General features: G+C 48.6%; 1 protein-coding gene across 5 annotated transcripts in view; it reads right to left on the reverse strand.

Moving 5' to 3' along the window:
- Positions 1–401: 401 nt before the first annotated feature.
- LOC105694513 overlaps positions 402–18,474 on the reverse strand; it is a 37,102-nt gene continuing 19,029 nt past the window's right edge. Inside the window, exons 2-13 of one of the 5 annotated variants that reach the window (XM_012415249.2) lie at positions 11,847–14,366; positions 11,389–11,476; positions 11,034–11,178; positions 10,812–10,956; positions 10,597–10,644; positions 9,860–10,508; positions 9,003–9,481; positions 7,093–8,608; positions 5,086–6,843; positions 3,315–3,555; positions 2,893–3,030; positions 402–2,354 (exon numbers count right to left, since the gene is read on the reverse strand). In XM_012415249.2, the coding sequence (XP_012270672.1) occupies positions 1,849–2,354; positions 2,893–3,030; positions 3,315–3,555; positions 5,086–6,843; positions 7,093–8,608; positions 9,003–9,481; positions 9,860–10,508; positions 10,597–10,644; positions 10,812–10,956; positions 11,034–11,178; positions 11,389–11,476; positions 11,847–14,047 (7,914 nt within the window). In that variant the 5' untranslated portion in view covers positions 14,048–14,366 and the 3' untranslated portion in view covers positions 402–1,848. Of the gene's footprint in view, positions 2,355–2,892; positions 3,048–3,314; positions 3,556–5,085; positions 6,844–7,092; positions 8,609–9,002; positions 9,482–9,859; positions 10,509–10,596; positions 10,645–10,811; positions 10,957–11,033; positions 11,188–11,388; positions 11,477–11,846; positions 14,367–18,474 lie in introns of all 5 variants that reach the window. The other 4 variants (XM_012415248.2, XM_012415247.2, XR_001103532.1 and 1 more) reach the window with 4 other exon arrangements.

Raw genomic sequence — 18,474 nt, forward strand, 5'->3', positions numbered from 1 at the left:
TGGCCAGTTATTAGTACGTCATACGGATACTCGCACGCGATTGGCTAATCGGGCTCGTCCCGTTTCATCACCGGGTACAGTGAGTCAATGGCGCGAAAAAGCTATTACATAAAAACCACCCCAGAGCCCCGAAGACCTCTCCTCGCGATGGTCTCATAAGCGTGCTCGGTTTTCGCCATTGCGACACGTTACATTATTTCCGTCCAGTTTCATCGCGTTGTTTATCGTCGCCCTACGTTTTCAACGTCCCTAACACCCTTACTCGGTATCGCTCTGCGAGATTTGTACTTGCTTGAGTGTTAAGCTTAAAATTTCTCGCGCTCCCGTTAAAGAATTTCCCTGCTACGCATTTCTTTTCCACCCTCCTCGGCGCGCCTTTAGACATAACAGAAGTATATNATATATATAGAGCTTCTCGTATATCCTCTACTTAATTATGCAAAATAAAAAAGTCCAACTTCCGCACTTCGTAAAGAAAACTTGCACGCACGATGAAAATCGTCGTCGAGAACCGACACGGATAGTCGAGCCATCGACCCCTTCAGGGACGAGCGCCGGTCCTTTCCGTTACAGAAAAATTAAAATCCCAGTTTTTACCCTCAATGTAAAAAAGAAAAAAAAATGCCTCGACTCGCCGGCTCGCCGATAAAGGGAGTTTAACTTTCACCGAACGCCGGTATCTCTCTCTCGAGAGCTGTAAATCGCCTCTCTCGAGAACGTCCGCGCCGGGTCGAGCGAGTAGAAGCGCCGTTTAAGAAATAGAACACGTTTAATTTAAATCGTTGAGTCTTCGCGGTCTCTAAGAGTTCCCGAAAACATTCCATAATTCCCTTTTGATTCGTTCCCCCACGGCGAGCTTCCGCGCAGAAAACAACGCCCGAAACAAACGACTCCCCTGCCCGATCGCTTGCCCGATTCGGAGCGACCAAACGAAGTGTCAACGTGTACCATTTATTACATAACTAATCGTCGGGCATTTTACAATGAGATATAAAATATATCGGGAGTCCCGGCGCGATGGGTGCGCCGTCCTTTAGACAGAGCGCGACATCATCCTTTTATCTACGTCACGTACGGAACCATCCTATCGATATCGTCCTACAGCAACTATGGTTAAATACATAACTTCGTGTACTATTACATTATGCATATATGCAAATAGTATTTACAGAGACGGGATGGACAACGCAGGTTCGACCATGCACATTGTACGCGATGTATATATATATATATATATATATTTCTGTGTGTATATATATATGTATAGTGGAACTCTGGAGGACCGAGTCAGGGACCGTTCCCCGTTCACATTTCGTTCTTATATATCAAAATTCAACTAAAGCTAGACGTTTAACGCGTTAGGGGCACCATACGACGACCGCGGTATAAAAAGAGCGTCCCTTGGAACCGCCAACGGCCGATTTAACCAGGATCAGACCCGGAAGTACGCGTGCTCGTAGCGACCATCCCAAACGACGTCTTAGGCCACGTCGAATCCGCGTTGCACTCCCGAAATTGAGGACTGCGAGCCTCTTCGATACCGAGGGCACATCTTTCCCAGCAAGCCGGATTTACCGGCGACCTGGAATTTGGCGAGGTCCGCGGCGTGCGTCTCCATCTCGTCGGATGGACCCCCTGAGGATGCGTTCCAGAGTCCTCGGGAAGTTGGCGACCTCGAGAAGAAGCCTGGCTGGTTTCAACCACGACCGACATCTCGACTCTTTCGAGGCGTTTGGAGACCCTGAGAGACCCTCGAAACCCCCAGGGAGACCCGGACTTCCTGGCCTAGAAGAGCTCGGCTTCCTTTAATTATAAAAGACCTTGCAACGGAGCTAGTCTCTACGCGAGTTACGTCCTAGGCGCCGAGTGGTTGAAGAACGGCTTCTGGTTTTGAGAGGTCGAGGTCGCCGAAGAGGGGGGCGGCGGAGGTGGCGGCGGAGGAGGTGGTGGCGGGAAGATCTGTGCGACTGGCTGCGGAGACGTTGGTGGGAACCTTGTCGTAGTCGCTGGCACCCCTGGCGACGTCGGCACGAACTGGGGTGGGTACGGATTGGAGCCTGGGGGCGCCTGCGGCACCAGGAACTGCTGCTGCGCCGGCTTGCTCGAGCTCGCTTGCGGAGGAGCCACGTTCAGGTACACCGGCTGCTGGGGGGATTGCCCCAACGGGAAGGCCGGGTACTGCACCGGCTTGTTTTGGAACGTCGAGTAGTGCAGAGGGGCAGATCCTGGTGGCGGGATGTACGGCTGTGGCGGCAACTGCGGTATCGGGTACAGCTGGGTGGGTCCTGGGGGAATCGGCGCGTGCGGAGGGGATGAGATCTTGCGCGCCTTCGGGATGGCTTCCGCAGTTAAACCTGAAATCCGGCAAGTAACACGCTCAATAAGGATATTAGAACCAAGAGCAAAAAAGCTGCACGTTTATAGATCTTTTCACTCGGTCTTTAAACTAAGAACTGTGGAGTAAGGATGCTTCAGCTCGTTAAGGCGGTACAGAAGTGACTTCTGAGAGGTTGGTCGTTTATGAAACTTTTCTCTGAATTGGGTGTACCGAATTACGTGAAATTTTACCACGTGAATTTGGAAGCACTAAGGAAGGTCCGGACGATCTGAGAGTTTATGTCGCAACCTCCGCACGAGTGCTTCACAGACGTGGTAGACAACTCCCTTAAGCCCTTTCCTCCACCTGATATAGCCTAACTATAATTGCGGCATTCTACATAGATTCCTCCCTCCCCCTACCTATGCCTTTTCTAGATCGGAATAAATTTTAGAAGCCGTTCCATTCAGTGGAATTTGGAAAAAGTATCGAACCATACGAAGGCTAAGATTGTTTAGAGAATGTATAATAAACGATGAGAGCCGAATAAAAGGAAGTAAGGCGTCAATGCTGACCTTGCTTCCGGGCCCGCTCCTCTTCATCGTCACTGAGGAACAGTCCGAATTCACGTTTGAGCCTCTCCGTTAAATTTTCTCGTTGACGTTCTACCAACGTGGGCGCCGCCGACCATCCGATCGTGCCTTCCTCGCCACCTGCACCAAACGAATGCCTTCTAAGCATTAAGATTCTACATTTTCGGAATATGTAACTGTTCCCGCGCTTAATTTAACGATCATCCAGAGAGGGGAAAAAAAAAGAAAAAAAGAAAACGGAAATCTAGAACCCGGCAAAAATATTCAAGAAAGTGAGAAATACTTCTTCGTCTACGTGAAGGGAGGAAAAAAAAATGCGTTCCCGAAGGGAACAGCTCCTCCGTTAATTTTGCATAGGCACAACGTGGGTTCGGCAACTACTTTATATTACTAGAGGTAAACACCTTTTTTCTCCTCGTTCTCGTTATTAACGAGAAGTGGTAAAGTTGTCAAACTAGGTAGATCCAGGGTCACTTTGGATGTTTCTTCGTCGGAGCTCAAGGACGACGTGCCGCTGCTCGCGCTGTCCGATCTACCTCGAAGAGCGCCCTTTTCGGAGGAGGAAGTGTCGTTCGTCGGGGTTTCTGGCTCCGGTGGCGTGCCAGAGGACTGTTGCTTGCGTTTCCGGTACTCCGATATCGATAACTGTCGAATGAAACAGCTATTATGTCATGATTTATTCACGATAAGACGTTGGGATAGGGATGTTCAAATTCGGGAACCAGCAAGCATATCCGATACTAATTTCTACATTTCAAACCGTACAGCAAGGGATGAGCAATCCGTTCCCAACAATGAGTTTAAAACGAAGAACGGTGGATTGTATCGCACATTTTGGACCACGCGAAAAATAGGTTCATAAGACTTTTTTTTTTTTCTTCAGAGATTCATGAATTTTCATTCGTATTTTTATTGAGGGTCCTGTAAGGTCAGGTTGGCCATTTTTTATTTTCACATCAGAGGCGAGAAAATCGGGTGAAATTCCCAACCAGTATTTCGCTATGCTTTTAAGATTTTCGTTGATAATTGCGAGTCGTAACGATCAACTAACGTAAAAAAAAAGAAAGAAAATGTGTGTTAGACGATCCGTGCAGGAGTTAATATTCTGTTTACTGTCAGATTCTCGCGACGGAATCCTAATTTTGTCTACAGGCTGTTTGAGCGATATCTCGTGCACGATCCGTCATAAACTGACCGACTGGCACATTTCGTAAATATCTAGTTTTTTTCAAACGGTGGTTTTCGTTAAAAAAAATGTAATCTATTTCGCAAATAAAGAGTTAGGAATTTTTCGCGATTTCTTCGCCTCCGATGTCAAAATTCAATATGGCCGACCTGACATTATTGGATCCTTAGTGAAAGATATCAGAAACATATTAAGTTTCCCATTTAAATAATCACTCAACCCTTCTCCTGTCTCATTATATAAATTCTACGAAAATATGAAAATCATCGAATAAGACTGCATTTATCAGGTATACGAGCGACTGAAATTCCAATGTTTTTTTTTTTTTTCTACCTCGAGTAAATTACATGTACAAAACATTCACAACTATTAAACAAGTCGCTTGCACCTGCAACGGAACCAATCAATTTCACCTACTTAACGCACACCACAAATATTAACTGCCAATACATGTCTCATGCCGAGCACTAAACATCAAACAGCCGCATACTTGAAATGACGTGAAAGTAGCATTCAAGGAATCAATAGTTTGTAAAACATTTCTCCAAGATGGGTGTACCAAATAGTTTGTAATTTTTCTAAATGTCACCCTTAGAAAGGTCTTGACCCCCACTAAGTTCAATTTCTTTTAAATTTGCTCACAAACGGTTCTTTGATTTATTATAAAAAATTGAATTTCACGGACGTTAAGACTTCTCATAGGGCTTCCATGTTCACGTGGTAAAATTTCAAACGATTCGTTACACCCTGGAAAGTTTAACCCTTTTAGTGCCGGCCAAAGTCGTTAACACTTGTAAAAATACGATATATTGTTGTCCGGCACTAAAAGGGTTAAAAACGAGACCCCTCAGACGGTACCTTCATATCGGCTTAACGCAAACCAAAATAAAAGAGGAAACGAGTGTCGGTAAATGAGAGGAACAGGCTTTAAATAAGAAAGGGAAAGTAACAAAGCACTCTGCCCTAGGCATATACTACCACATTCCTACCGTTCTAACCTTGCGCTTGACTGGCGGCGGTACGTCAGGTTTGGTAGCGATCGGTGCCGGCAAGTCACTAGGAACGACAGTTCTGGGGTCCTTCAACCTTTTAAACTCCTTAAGTGCAGGTTCCTTTCCTCTTTCCTTCCCTACATTGTCCTCGACCGGTAGGACTCGACTGGTGTTCTTGAAGACATTCTCCTCGACCTTGACGGCGTTGTTCGGAAGAGTCTCATTGACTTGGTCCATCGGAGACTCGCTGTTGACCTCGGGCTCGCTCTCCTTCTTCGTAGTCTCCTCTTCATGGCTGTCGACCTCGATCTTGGCTTCCAAGAGTTCCCTCAAGGCTGACGAGAGCATGGACTTCTCTTCCCCGTTCTTGGACGCCTCGCCATCTTCCAATTCTATGGTAGACTCTATGATGGCGGCTTCGAAGACCAACGGGGTCTTCGGGGTCTGGATCTGCTCCGGCTTCTTCCGGATCCTCTCGCTGAGGGGAGGGATGGAGTGGAAGATCTTCGGGGTCTCGGACACGGACTCGGCGTCGACGTTCGACGAGGTCGATTCGAACATGATGGACTCTTCGGAGGTCACCGTCGGGGCGTTCGTCACCGGTTCCTCTTTTTGCGGCTCGGTCGCCGAGGGCTTCTGCACCTCCTCAGGGACCTCGCTCGAGAATTCCTCGTCTTCGGGCTTAGCTTCCACTTCGTTCAGGAATTCTGGCTCTTCCTGTTTGTGCTCGAACTCGCTTGGAAACTCCTGCTTCTCGGGGTTTGCTTCCAGATCGTCCATGAATCCCTGCTCCTCTGGCTTGCGCTCGAACTCTTTAAATATCCTCTCTTCAGGGTGAGATTCAAACACGTCGAACGGGGCCTCGCAGTCCTGCAGATCTTCCGGGTCCTTGTCTTCCGAATCCGAGTCCTCTCCCGAGCTTTCCATCAGACCTTCTATTCCGTCCATACTTTTATCCTTCTCCGACCCGGTGTCGACCTTCTCCTTGTAATCGTTACCATCGTCTCCGGTGATCTTCTTCATCTGCGCCTCCACGTCGAACTCGTCGATCGAAATGTTGTCGTCGGACCTGACCTCGACGCCCTTGGTGCTTTCGGACTTCCTATCGTCATCGGACTTCTCGTTTTCACTGGCAATGTTGACGATCTCTGCAATGCTGCCGCCAAACTCGAGTCTCATCTCGGCGACTCGCTGTTTCAAGATGGCGTCCGATTCCATAGCTGCGATCGGAGAGCTCAAGTCTTCCATTTCCGTGTCCTGTTCGTTCTGGTCGACTATTTCCACCGTGCCCTTCTCGATGACTGGCTCGATTACCTCCTTTTTCCCGACTTCTTTCTTCTCCGATTTCTCCCTTTCGGCGTATAAAGAATCGCTATTTGTTTCCTGCGCCTGAACATCCGTTTTCACGAATAACTTGGATTCCGTGTCGCTCTCTTCTTTTATGACCAAGGGCTCGCTCTTGACATTTTCCTTTAGTCGTTTCAGGGGCAATTCTTCTTTAAACTCGTCCTCATCCTTAATCGGCGATGGGAGCTCTCGCTTCAAAGTAATTAATGGCTTTTCGTCTATCTTTTCGTCCTTTATGCACAGTGGTTCCTGCCGCGAAGAAGTGCTCTCTATTTTAATTTTTTCTTCGATGTCGTCTGCTTCCATTGGTTCCGACTCAGAGCTGACATCTTCCTTCATAGGTTCGGACTCGTATCCTTGCATCGCACCTTGCTCTATAGGCGAATGGGGTTGATCGGCAAATTCATCCTGAAATATAATAATTTATACCATGACCGAGTACCAAGAATGAAGGAAAATGATTCATTCGCAATCTAATTTAACATTTGCGATCGATTGAATTTTTTCGTCATAATCTTATCCCAATGAACCCTGGCGGCCCACAAATTCGCCATTCCGATATTAATCCCATGTATACTGAGAAAAAAGATTAGTTGACTGAAACAAATATATATATTGTTGCCTGAATCTTATATAGAGGAAGAAGTATAATCTCACCTCATGATGAGGAGAGGGCCTCCCGGTGTTGGCCGACTCCGGAAGCATCATGGTAGGAGTGGTAGGTGGTGTATAGTTATCCGAGGAGAGGCTCTCCCTGGCGGTCCTCCTCTTCTTCGGGGGAGCCACCATCTCGCTAGCTGGTGGACTTTCGGGTCTACTGTTCGGCGAGTCGCACTCCTCCGAGATGGCCTGCCTCAGCCACCTCTTCTTGGCCGATCCACTGGGTCCAGAGCTGTTCGAGTTCCCAGCAGCAGCAGCAGCAGCGGCAGCAGCGGTCTGTTTCCTCTGTGGTGGTGAATCACAGATCCCAGACACCGAGTTGGCAGCCTGCACAAGGGTGGCTAGGCTCTTGGCAGCGTAATTCTGGCCCAGGAACTCGGGGGAGGAGTCGGTAGGAGACATGAAGTCAGGCCCTCTTCCCAAAGGAGTGACAGGATTCGTCAGAGAAACCGGAGGTAGAGCCGGCAACGGGGAAATCTGAGGCATCGGAGCCTGGGGAGGATCAGGCGACTCCTTGAGCCACTCGTTCATGAGGACCTTCTTGGTCTTGGGGAATTTGAATCCAGGCGCGAGAGGTCCGACAGCAGCAGCCACCAGGAGACACGCCGATGACAATGGAGTAGACGGGGTGGAACTCTGCGAGCTGCTACTGGCCCCGCTGTCGCAGGTGGGGCTCTTCACGGGAGTGGGTTGCTGAAGAGGCGGCGAGTTGGGACCGGGGGCGTTGGAGTTCGCCAGGGCTAGAAGCAAGCCAGCCGCCGTTGGGATTCCAGACTGGCCAGCGGTTCCCGGCAAGGCTGGTTGGGTCTCTTCCTTGGTCGGCGTCTGCAACCGGGTATCGTACGGCAGGGAACGGACAGTGGAGCAGCCCTGGTTGGGCAAGGGTGGAGACTGCATGGAGACGCTTTCCTCGCCCGAAGAGATGTCCGAATCCGCCGAATTGAGCCTGGTCCTGCGAGACCCGTGCGACTGGGAACTGCTGGTCGTCCTCGCTCTACCCTTTCTTCGTTTACGTCTGACCGGCCTCTCGGATCCCTGTTTGCCCCTTGGTTGTCCAGCGATCCCGTGGGACTCGTCGTTGTCGCTGTGCGTGCCCCCGGATTCCTTCCTCTGCGCGTTCCGAGCCTGCACCTCCTGCTTCCTCTGCTCCGCCTTCTCCAGCCTCTCGAACGCCTTCATGATCGCCTCCATCTTCCGCTCCTCCCTCGTCATCTTCTTCTTGTCCTTCTTCGTCTCCTGGGGCGGTGGCTGAGTTAGTGCGGGGGACACCTGGGGCTGAGGCTGAGGTGCGGGGGGCTCCTCCTTCGGCACCTGTCGAGCCGTCGCGGTTGTCGTGGTGCTACTGCTGCTGCTGCTGCTTGCAGTTGGCACCGCTCGTTTCGGAGCGGGGGCCGTTGGCGTCGGGGTGGAGGTCGGTGTCGTCTGGTTGGTACTCGTGTTCGACACCGCCGACAAGGAATCGCTGTCTTCGCAAGCTGTGTTCCTCCTGCCTCGCCGTCTTCTCTCCCTACCGCTGTTTGAAAGAAGAAGCAATGAACTCCATGTTACTAGACACCTTACTTCAGCAATATTAAAACGGAATTTCAGTGCAGTAATGGCAACAGATGTCGCGTCATCAATTTTACTACCAGGAATAATACTTATTAAAGGATTAAATGACATTGATGCCATCAAAAAAATAGTTTAATCGCTTTTTTTTTTTTATAGAAAATAAAATCTTGTATCTACCAAAAAAAGAGATATTGTAAAACTATTGAAGGACAGAAAGACAATTTTTTCTTTTTCATTCGAACAAGATGGCGTGGCTGGGGTCGAACGGTACCACCACTGACCTATACCACGGATTCCACTGCAGTAAAATGTACTTTACTACCATTGTACTATACTATACCACAAGATTGACTTACTCCGCGTTTTCGGCGATGGCGCCGTTGCTCCCTCTTCTGCCTAGCTGCCCGATCGAGGTGATCTGACATTCCCTCGGGTTGTTGCAGGCGCAGACCACTGGCACCAGGGGCGAGCCGGGATTAGGTGACAACATTAGATCATGCTGCTCGTGACGGATCGTTATTTCGGCGTTTTTCTCTATCGCCGTGGTCGTCACGATGTACAGGTGCAGCGTGCCCTTCTCTATGCAGTGCTTCACCTCGGCGTTTGGCTTGCAGCTACGCCGCACGAATCTGGCGTCGTTCCCGTAGGTTCTGGTGTCGACGCACACCTCCGTGCCATCTCGTGGGAGCCTGTAGAAAAATACGAAGGGTCCAGGCCTCTGAGCGTGTTGTCGTCCCTGAGGATGCGACGGCCTGTGCTGCGTGCTCAGCATGTACTTTCCGCGTAATTCAACGACAGGAGTGTTGGGGGGCAAGTACATCGTCGCCACCAGAAACTGAAAAATATCGAATAAAATCAATTCAAGATTATACCTAGCGCATTTGGATTAATATTTAACACATTACAGCCCGTTAAAGCTCCAGTTAAAACTCCCTCCAAGACAGGGCAATATGCCAACTGCACTATGTATGTTCATCACGTATTAACTCTTTCATTGCCGGTACCTATAAGCGTTTCAAAAATGTACTTGTAACGTTTCATTGGCCCCAAACAGCTAAGAATAAACATGGGTTTGTCGAATCCAAAATATTTGGATGTGTTTATCTATGAAGTGATACGCACAGACATTTTGCGGCAGATTAAATGAAACTCAAATACGCGCAAACGGGCTGTAAAGTGTTAACCGCGATAGCGAGCCTTTTTTAGTGCGTACTCTAAGGTTGTTGCTGTGCACGTTCAGTCTGCATTTCCCGGTCGCCACGGCGTTCATGTTGCTCTGCCTGAGATCGCCGTGGGTCCCGTTGACCTTGATGCTGGATATCCTCGCCCTGAGTTCAGGGCTGTAGTGGTTGGTGACGGCCTCCTCGTATCTCTCGATCCACTGTCTCAGCGGAGCCATGTTGGAGCCCCAGGCATCCTGAGTATCGTCCTCTCTCTCTTCGAGGCTCATCCTCCTCTTCGTTTTCCGCTTTCCAGGGCCCCGCTTGACGGTTTCCTTTTTGCGAATTGCACTCGACTGTCTCGGGTGGGTCTCTCGACGAGGTCGCTTCGCGACGTTGTTGTTATTGTTGTTGTTGTTATTCAGCCGGCGCACCTGAGGCGGGGGGTCGGACTTTCGTCGGGGCACCTGTTGCTGAAGAGGCCGCTTCTTCTGAGTCGAGTTGACCCCGACGTCGGTGTCGGCGGAGCTGGTCGAAGAGGTGTCGGAGGACGTGTCCGAGTTGAGGAGCTCCTCGCGTTTGCGAAGCTGAAGAGCCCGAGCTCGTTGTCGGTCGACTCGACGGGGTCGACAGATCTCGCAGAGGTACTCGTCGGGAATGTTGGACCGGTCTATGCCCATGCAGTCCACGTGTTGCCAGACCCTGAAGAGAGGACTCGTAAGAACCCCATTCTTCTTCCCTTATCTTAAGAAGAATCAAAGATTCATTTTTAAAACGTTCGAATACTCACAGGCAACGATCGCAGCATATCATGTATCCGTCGTCGTGCTCGAAATCACTGAAACGAAGTAACATTTAAATAAGAATTTAAATAATGACGAAATTGTCGCTATGTTTGCATATACCTAGGAGGTTGATATTTGCAAATTTCACGTTGTATCCGTTTTTCCTTGATTTGGACAAAAAAAATGGGCTATAGAGGATGAAAAATGAGATGGTCCGTACCAGATACACCTGGTGACGCTGTCTTCGTCATCTCCTTCGCCTTCAGGGGCGGTTTCCGTTTCCTCGCCTTCGGGCTCGGCTTCCCGACCCGGTTCGCTGCTGATGGCGCTGGCTGCGTCATCTTCGATGTTACTGCTGCTCACAGCTTGAGACCGAGTATTACCGGGGATTAATTTTAATTCACAATGACGGTATAATTTGGAGCTTAATTAAATACCATACCTTGACTGTATATGAAGGGATGTTGGGAGACCGTAGTGGAGCTTCCAGCACCGTTAATCGGCTGTTGCTTCGGATGCGGAGGTGGTGAGGATGGTGGTGGTGTCCGGGGTGGTGGAGCTCCGTAATTGTGGTCTTGGAGGACAAACTGGAGGCACTACAATTAGACAAGTGCGCTGTTTTTCAAACCATGCAACGTCACACAACCATCACCGTGAATAAGAGAGCGGACAGTCGGGAAAAAAGTACATTTAATACGTCACCAGAAAAATGGAAGCATTCCTACCTACGTTCTACCTTTTGTTTCTTTTTTTTAATTTTATCTTTATCTTTTCAAAACGACCAAACCGAGTAATACCTCGTAAGGAAGTGGCATCCTGCGTACAGGTGAAAGCGGCGTCTGCTGAGACTCTTCTTCTTTTGAGGGATGAGGTTCCATGTCCTTCCTAAAAAGCCAAACAATATTATAAATAATAATAGAATAAAAACATTCAAGAGGCAACGATTAATGGATCATCCGAACATTGAGTAACTACATAATTCCATCCTTAAGAAAAACCTTAACCTCCAATGCTCTCAGCAAGTTTTCAATTCGCAGCTATAACATATGCAACATAATCACAGCTATTGAAATGTAAATATTCGTCGGCATGAGAAAGCCCGGGAGAGACTTTACACTCTAATGGCCTCCACATTGCGTCCAGCATGTCCAATTTTACATGACAATGTGACATTTTGCGTAATCTTATTCTCAGGCCTGACAAACTACCCGAGAGCATTCGAAGTCAAAGCGAGACATCTATCGATCCAACGCACTTGATTTCGATGTCTCTTCGTGGTTCCCCAGCAACGACGGGGAACAAAGTCTTGATTTGTCCCGTTTGCGGTTTTATCTGCTGGGGATACTGAGGGGCCATGATGAGTTGTTTCTGCTGAGCGGTCTGTTGCTGAATCTTCACAGGTTGACTCTTATGCACAAGCATGTTGGTCCCTCCTGCTTGTTGCGGTAAAAGCGTCTTGATGCTGCTTTTCTGTGAGGCTGCGACGGGACCTTGCGTCTTCAGGGGGTTCATGTTGGTGTTCAAGGACGTCTTGATGCCCGCCACTTTCTGCGAGTGATTCCTCTGGTTTGATTTCTGGGGTGGAATGGTCTTGATGCATCCGGGTTGCTTCTGCGTGTTCTGCGGCCCAACCGCGTTCTGCTGATGTTGCTGCACGATCTTGATCGGCTGGGAGTTCGCGTTCCTGTGCAGGGCCACGTTGTTCTGGGAATTCGAGGCCTTGACGGAGTTTGCCGTCTTCTGTTGAGCCACCTTGACGTTCGCCTGCGCCAAAGTCTGAGACTGGGATTTCTGGGGTCCCACTCTGAGCACCATGTGCTGTTGCTGTTGCGCCTTCGAGTTCCCGGTGGCCTGAGACCTCTGAGTGTTCGGCCCAGAAGTCACGGTGGCAACTTTCTGGGGGATGTTGCTGGCGCTTTGGCTTCGCTGCACCTGCGAATGCGGGGTTCCAGGCTGCTGCTGTTGCTGCTTTTGCACGATCTGCTGCTGACCCAACGAGTGGGAGATCAACTGTTGCTGCAGTTGGGGTGTCGGCTGAGTCTGCACCTGATGGGATTGTACAACCTGTTGCTTGCCAACGGCCAATAGGTTCGAGTTCTGCTGCAACTTCGCGATGTTGGGCACGCTGTTGCTCTTGCAGACGTTGGTTGCCTGCGCCTTTCCGGGGTTGAGGGTTCCCGAAGCCTGGGACTTCTGCAGACCGGATGTGCTCTGAGGCCTCTGTTGCTGGCTGGACTGCAGCTGCACCGGCACGTGCATCTTCTGCGCCTGCTGCGATGGAACCTGATTCTGGTGTTGCTGGACGATCTGGCCAGATACCTGTGACTTCTGTAAACCGGCTACAGAGTTCCCGGACTTCTGGACGTTGTTAATCGCCCCGGATTGCTGCCTCTGGACGGCCAGCGCCTTCTGAGACAACCCTTGTACTTTCTGCATCGACGGTTGGTTCTGCTGACAGTTCCCAGAGTGTTGTTGCTGTTGCTGCTGCATCTTGTGGTTCGGATGACCCGGGCCGCCTCCCACCTGTTGCTGCAATTTCTGACTGTTGAATACCTGCTGCAATTTCTGTCCACCTAGACCGTTCCCAGACTGCGCCTTCTGCATCGCGTTTACGTGTTGCACCCGCTGCATGCTCGCGTTGTTCATCACCTGGTTCATCGTGACCTGAGAGCCCTGGGCAGCAAGGATCTGCGACTTCTGGACCGTCTGCACCCTCGAGACGGGCACCCGCGACCCAGCCGGTTGCGTTCCTGCGTTGGCCCCCGACTTCCCCTTCTGCAAGCCTTGCCCCTGCACGTTCTGCGCCTTCAGGTGCACCCTCTGCACGGTAGCCAGGCTCGTTGTACCCGTCAAGGTCTTAACCACGGATCCCCCGGCTCCCAGGGTCTGCTGCGCCGTCGCCTGCTGCAGTTTCTGATGTACGCTACCCTGCACCTGCTGCTTACCCTGGCCCAGATCGGCGACCACCTGCATCTTCGCCGACTGGCCGGCGCTCTGCGGACAGGAGTTCTGCAAGGGATACAATTGAGCGTTCATCTGGTTGCCGGAGCTGCCAAGGGCGCCCTTGATGGAGACACCCTGCACCCCCTGCACGCCGCTCTGCACCGTGTATCCGGATCCGGGCAGCTTCTGCGAGACGACGGTCCGCGTCGTCAGCACCTGGGTGGCATTCGTCGAGGTCGCCCTTTGGGCGTCCCTACCGGCCTTGTTGACGGGGTAGGTCACGGTGACGGGTTTGACGATGGTGGTCATCGAGGAGGACCCCGAGGACGCCACCAGCCCCCTCGCCGAGCTCTGCAGGCCCGGCGTCCTGGGACCGGCGTTGCCCAAGGTGAGGGTCTTCGCCGAAGTCGCCGATGACGGGCCGGTCGCTGGGACTTCGCCCGCGTCCAGGGACCCCGAGGACGACTCGGATCCCGTGGACTCCACGGGGCCCACCTGGAGGACGAAGCTCATGGTGGTCTCCGCACCTGGGGCCAACCCGGACACCCCCTCCGGTCCGGGCGCTGCCTCCTCCGATCCATGGTCGACCTTCGCACCTGGCGGCGCCGACGCAGGAGGTGGGCCAGGACCTGGGGACCCTTGCTCCCCACTTCCGCCTGTCCCACCCCCGGATAACTTGATCACCGACGGAGTCGACGTTTTGAAGGCCTTGGGAGCACGTCGAACCTAAACCAAACGTGGCGGACCTTCACGCGGCGTTTCTTGCACTCGGCCTCCGACCGATCTCGCCCCTGTTCTGCGCCTGAGCTATTTGAGGATCTTGAACCATAGGCTGGAATACAGAAAAGGGTTGGGTTCAGTTAACAATTGTTAAATCAGTTTCGATGGGAATTCATTTCTAAGGGCTTTCAAATATTTCGTGAAATTAAGGTGACATGGAAGTGGCATTTTAGGGCGCAATCGGTTGTGATACCTTGAAACGAACTGTGTGTGACGATTTGTCGGACATCTTAACACCTGAATACTAAAGCCCCGAATAAGATCCTGACACGTCCGTGAAATTTATTTATTTTTTTTATACAAAATTAAAAACAGGTTCATGGACAAGTTGAACAGATGAAATTTCATGGGTGTTGGGACATTCTTTAGTTACTATTATTCCTTTAGTTGTATATAAAAAAAAAGTTGCAGATAGACTAAAGGGGGAATTCCCATTGTACTTTGTGCATCTCCCAAAAGAGAGGCGGCTGGTTGGCGTTTATTCGCCGACGTTTACTTTCGAGGTTGTTCTCGCCGAGATTCCCTCGAAAGCCAACCAACTCGCCGGAGGAAAGACGGAAGCATTCGCCGCTTTCCGATCACGAGATCGCAGCAAGAGCGACTTTCTCGTCCAGAGACCGCCGAGATCGCCATTAATCACCGCCGTTAAGCCCTGCATTTCTTAATCTGCTCTCAAGCGATTCCTTCGACGCGAGTCGATTGACCAATCTGACCTAATGTCCGCCCGCAGAAGAATATTCGATTCATTTAACAAAATCTTGACTGCATTTAACAAGCATTTAACAAAAGTTTGACTGCAATTGGCTCATTTTAGAAACTGTTTCGACCGAGCGAACCGAATTTTAGTTTACTTGACTAAACTAGCTTGCTTCAATCAATTGAAGGGTTTCCCTCATTTTATCAATAAAGTTTCTAACGTATCCGCTTGATGGCGAGATCGATCCCTCATTTGAAAAGAATATGATAACATTATTAATGTTTTAATATAACGAATTTATGGGCCAACACATATACGATATCGCGTTTTGTAAATGTCCTTTATTGCGGTCCCTGCCATGAGATTGTATCTTCGTAAAAATGCGAATTTGCAGTTTGGTCCATGGGTTTGTAGGAATTTAGAGGAGGCACACGGTGGACGATGAACCGCGTGGTACCTTGAATAGAATACGCCCTCCGAAGTCGTTCTTCGAGGTCGCGCGATTCGAAGCACGAAAGACGCGATCGTCCTCAGGGTCGAAGCCTGTGAATGATGGCCGACATAAAGCTGTCCGTCCTCTGGACGGGACTCGGATTTTACGGCAAGGATTAAGTCCGCAGGGTGGCGTGGACGATTCCATATTGGCCGGCACGAACGGAGGGATGTATATCGTGTCTCTGAATTATACGTCGGTCCAGTCGCTCTAAACTTCAGACTGGAAGAGTAAGCTTACCCTTTAACACGTTGTCAACCATGTTACCCGAACTCAGATGACGTCAAAACGAATAAAATTCTTTGTGACCAAAAGAGTGTAATTCCCTGCGCCATATACATAAGATGTCATACAATTACAATATTTGAAATTGAGGTTTTCTTAATTTTATTTTATTACACGGGTACAGAACATCGAGGCGAATTTTTTTTTCCTCGATCTAGGCGCGAGGCCCTTGATGAGGGAAAAGAGAAAAAGGGAAATCAAGGACATTTGATTTAACTTTTCCTCTCTTATACTTTCGTAGGTGGTAGAAATATTGTTAATAGGAGCAGGGGAGATCCGGTCCGTGGGAATTTAATTTGACTCTTAATCGAACGAAATCGATCAAGTCGTTCCGTGTCCGAGTTGCTCGGTGAAGGCGTAAAAGCCGAAGCGGTAGATTAGAATTAAGAATAAAACGAGGCTTCAAGGTGGATTAAGTCTATAGAACGTTGTAGACTAGTCGACATTGGCCGGCACGAAGAAGCGGAGAGTTCGTGCCTTTGAATTTTGCATTCGGAGCAGTCTGGGGATCTTGAACTACCAGACTTCACCCTCGTTCGTAGGTTTATTTGCACGTATACAAACTCGGGAGCTGCCCAAAGTACAGAAACTGCCATCATTTTCTCCGATGAGTGTTACTCCGGCAAGCAAGGGCTCTGAAGAACGAAGCTATCCCACCGATATTTCATATCCCTGCAATAACACCCATACCCGCGAGAAAATTATTGTATACAAAATCTGACTTATCCGAGGCAGCCCACGTTGATATAAAAAAAATATTTATTAAAAAAAATATTAGGTTGAATCAATGCGATAACGATTTTATTCAATTAACCAATTTCCCTTGTCTGTGTATATTCAACATGCACGGAAGAAAGAACTGCCAATTTCACGCGGTAACGATTTTTTTTTTAAGGATACTTTGTACGGATAGAATTGTTCAGTAAAGATTTGCTCCAGTAGTTTCAATCGTAAATCGAGCATTCTGCCGGATCTTGTTCTTGTTCGTCGTTCGATGCACCTAAGTGCTATGAAGGTCTTTCATTTATTCCCGAGCAGTGGTTATCAACATCAACTGTTCAACGAGTTTGGTAACCAGCAGATGATAAGTGGCACACTTCAGCGCAATGTTGAAACAATCGAACAACAATTACGCAATGATTTTTACAGTTTACTTGATAGTTATATTTTATTTAAAGCGAATTTTTAAATACACAGTGAACTTTTTCGCGTACAGGAATTTTTACTGGCGACACAGTTGAAAATGAGTTCCCATTTAAGATTGTAATTAATTGCCACGCTAGGCAAGTAGCGATCTAATGGCAATTGTATTCGGTGCGAAATCTGCATTCCTAGTTCAAACGAATCCGCAATTAACGCCGTTGGCAGTTAATTAAGTATCCCGTTACTCGGTTTAATTACCATTAGTAATACATGGGGATAAAGGAGTTCACCAAGCGGCGTAATTCAGATATTTAAATAGTTCATTGTGCCTCGACTTCATGTAACACATTGCAAGGCGCATTGCACGTCTTGCACTTACAAGGACTTGCATCCATATCAGTCATGGTCGCCATCCGACTGGGTCAGGATTTCTGAACTTTCACCATGTGTCGAAACCGACTCAAGATATTTTTTTTTCCCCGTTCGCGTCTACACACAGAAAACAAATTTGATTCATTGAATGAAATCCTTTGACTGCACTTATTTCACTTTAGGAAACGTTCCGATCGAGTGAACCGAACTTTAGATTGTTCGATCAAATTAGTTTGCTTCGATCAACTAAAATGTTTGGGTTAAATTGTATTTTAAACTCTGAAAAATATTTTAGCATATAAACCAAGTATTTTGATTAAATGTAGCGATTTACCTTATTTGGTGTGACCTATTACAATAATTGTCGTAATCGACTAAAAGTCATTAACCAAGAAAAATTGTATCGATTCAATCGAATATTTTTCTGCACGTATGAAATCAAGGAATATTAAAAATGTTTCCCTCCCGAGAAGAAGAAAACCATTCCGTATCGTTAAAAGGGCCAAGATGACTACTGCCACTTGTGATAAGTGACCGTTCATCTCGTTTCAAAGACGAGATATAATAACGAAAACGAGGGAATTCTCTCTCGTCTGTGAATCCCCGGGACTCTGTGGCACGTGTCTTGAGAATATAAATAAGTTAAAATAATAATGATAAACACGAGTCCAAGGTCTCGTTGCTGCATAATGATTTCATTGTCTTGTCAATCGTATTCCTTTTGTAGGGGAGCTAGACTCCCGTCCTCCTGCAGCCTGGAATCCCGAACTTCAAAGGACGCCTCCGCCAGGTCGAAGAGTCGCCATTTTGTTTGCGACAATTTACCTTGGATTTTTCTCAACTTACTCCTAATTTAATGAACCCTCGATCCAGAAACATGGCAGAGTTTTGCGCTAAATACTAATTTACAATTCAGAAAGGAAGAAGACATTCGCCCTGTCAGCAAAGAACTGCCGATAAAATCTTCGCAGTAATAATTCCTCTAACAGAGCAAAAATAATTGCAATTGTTGAATCGTATGAATGTAGGGAATAAATTTGTAACAATGATAAAAAAAAGTATTTTCACCGCCAGATCAGATGTGTCAAATTATTTGATATCCGAGGAACACCTATGCCACTTTCAAACCGAGACCCTACCATTAAATGATAATTTCCTATCAAATTTTTC

Source organism: Orussus abietinus, unplaced genomic scaffold (genome assembly GCF_000612105.2).
Source record: "Orussus abietinus isolate OABI.00-Male unplaced genomic scaffold, Oabi_2.0 scaffold20, whole genome shotgun sequence".
Lineage (NCBI taxonomy): Eukaryota > Metazoa > Arthropoda > Insecta > Hymenoptera > Orussidae > Orussus > Orussus abietinus.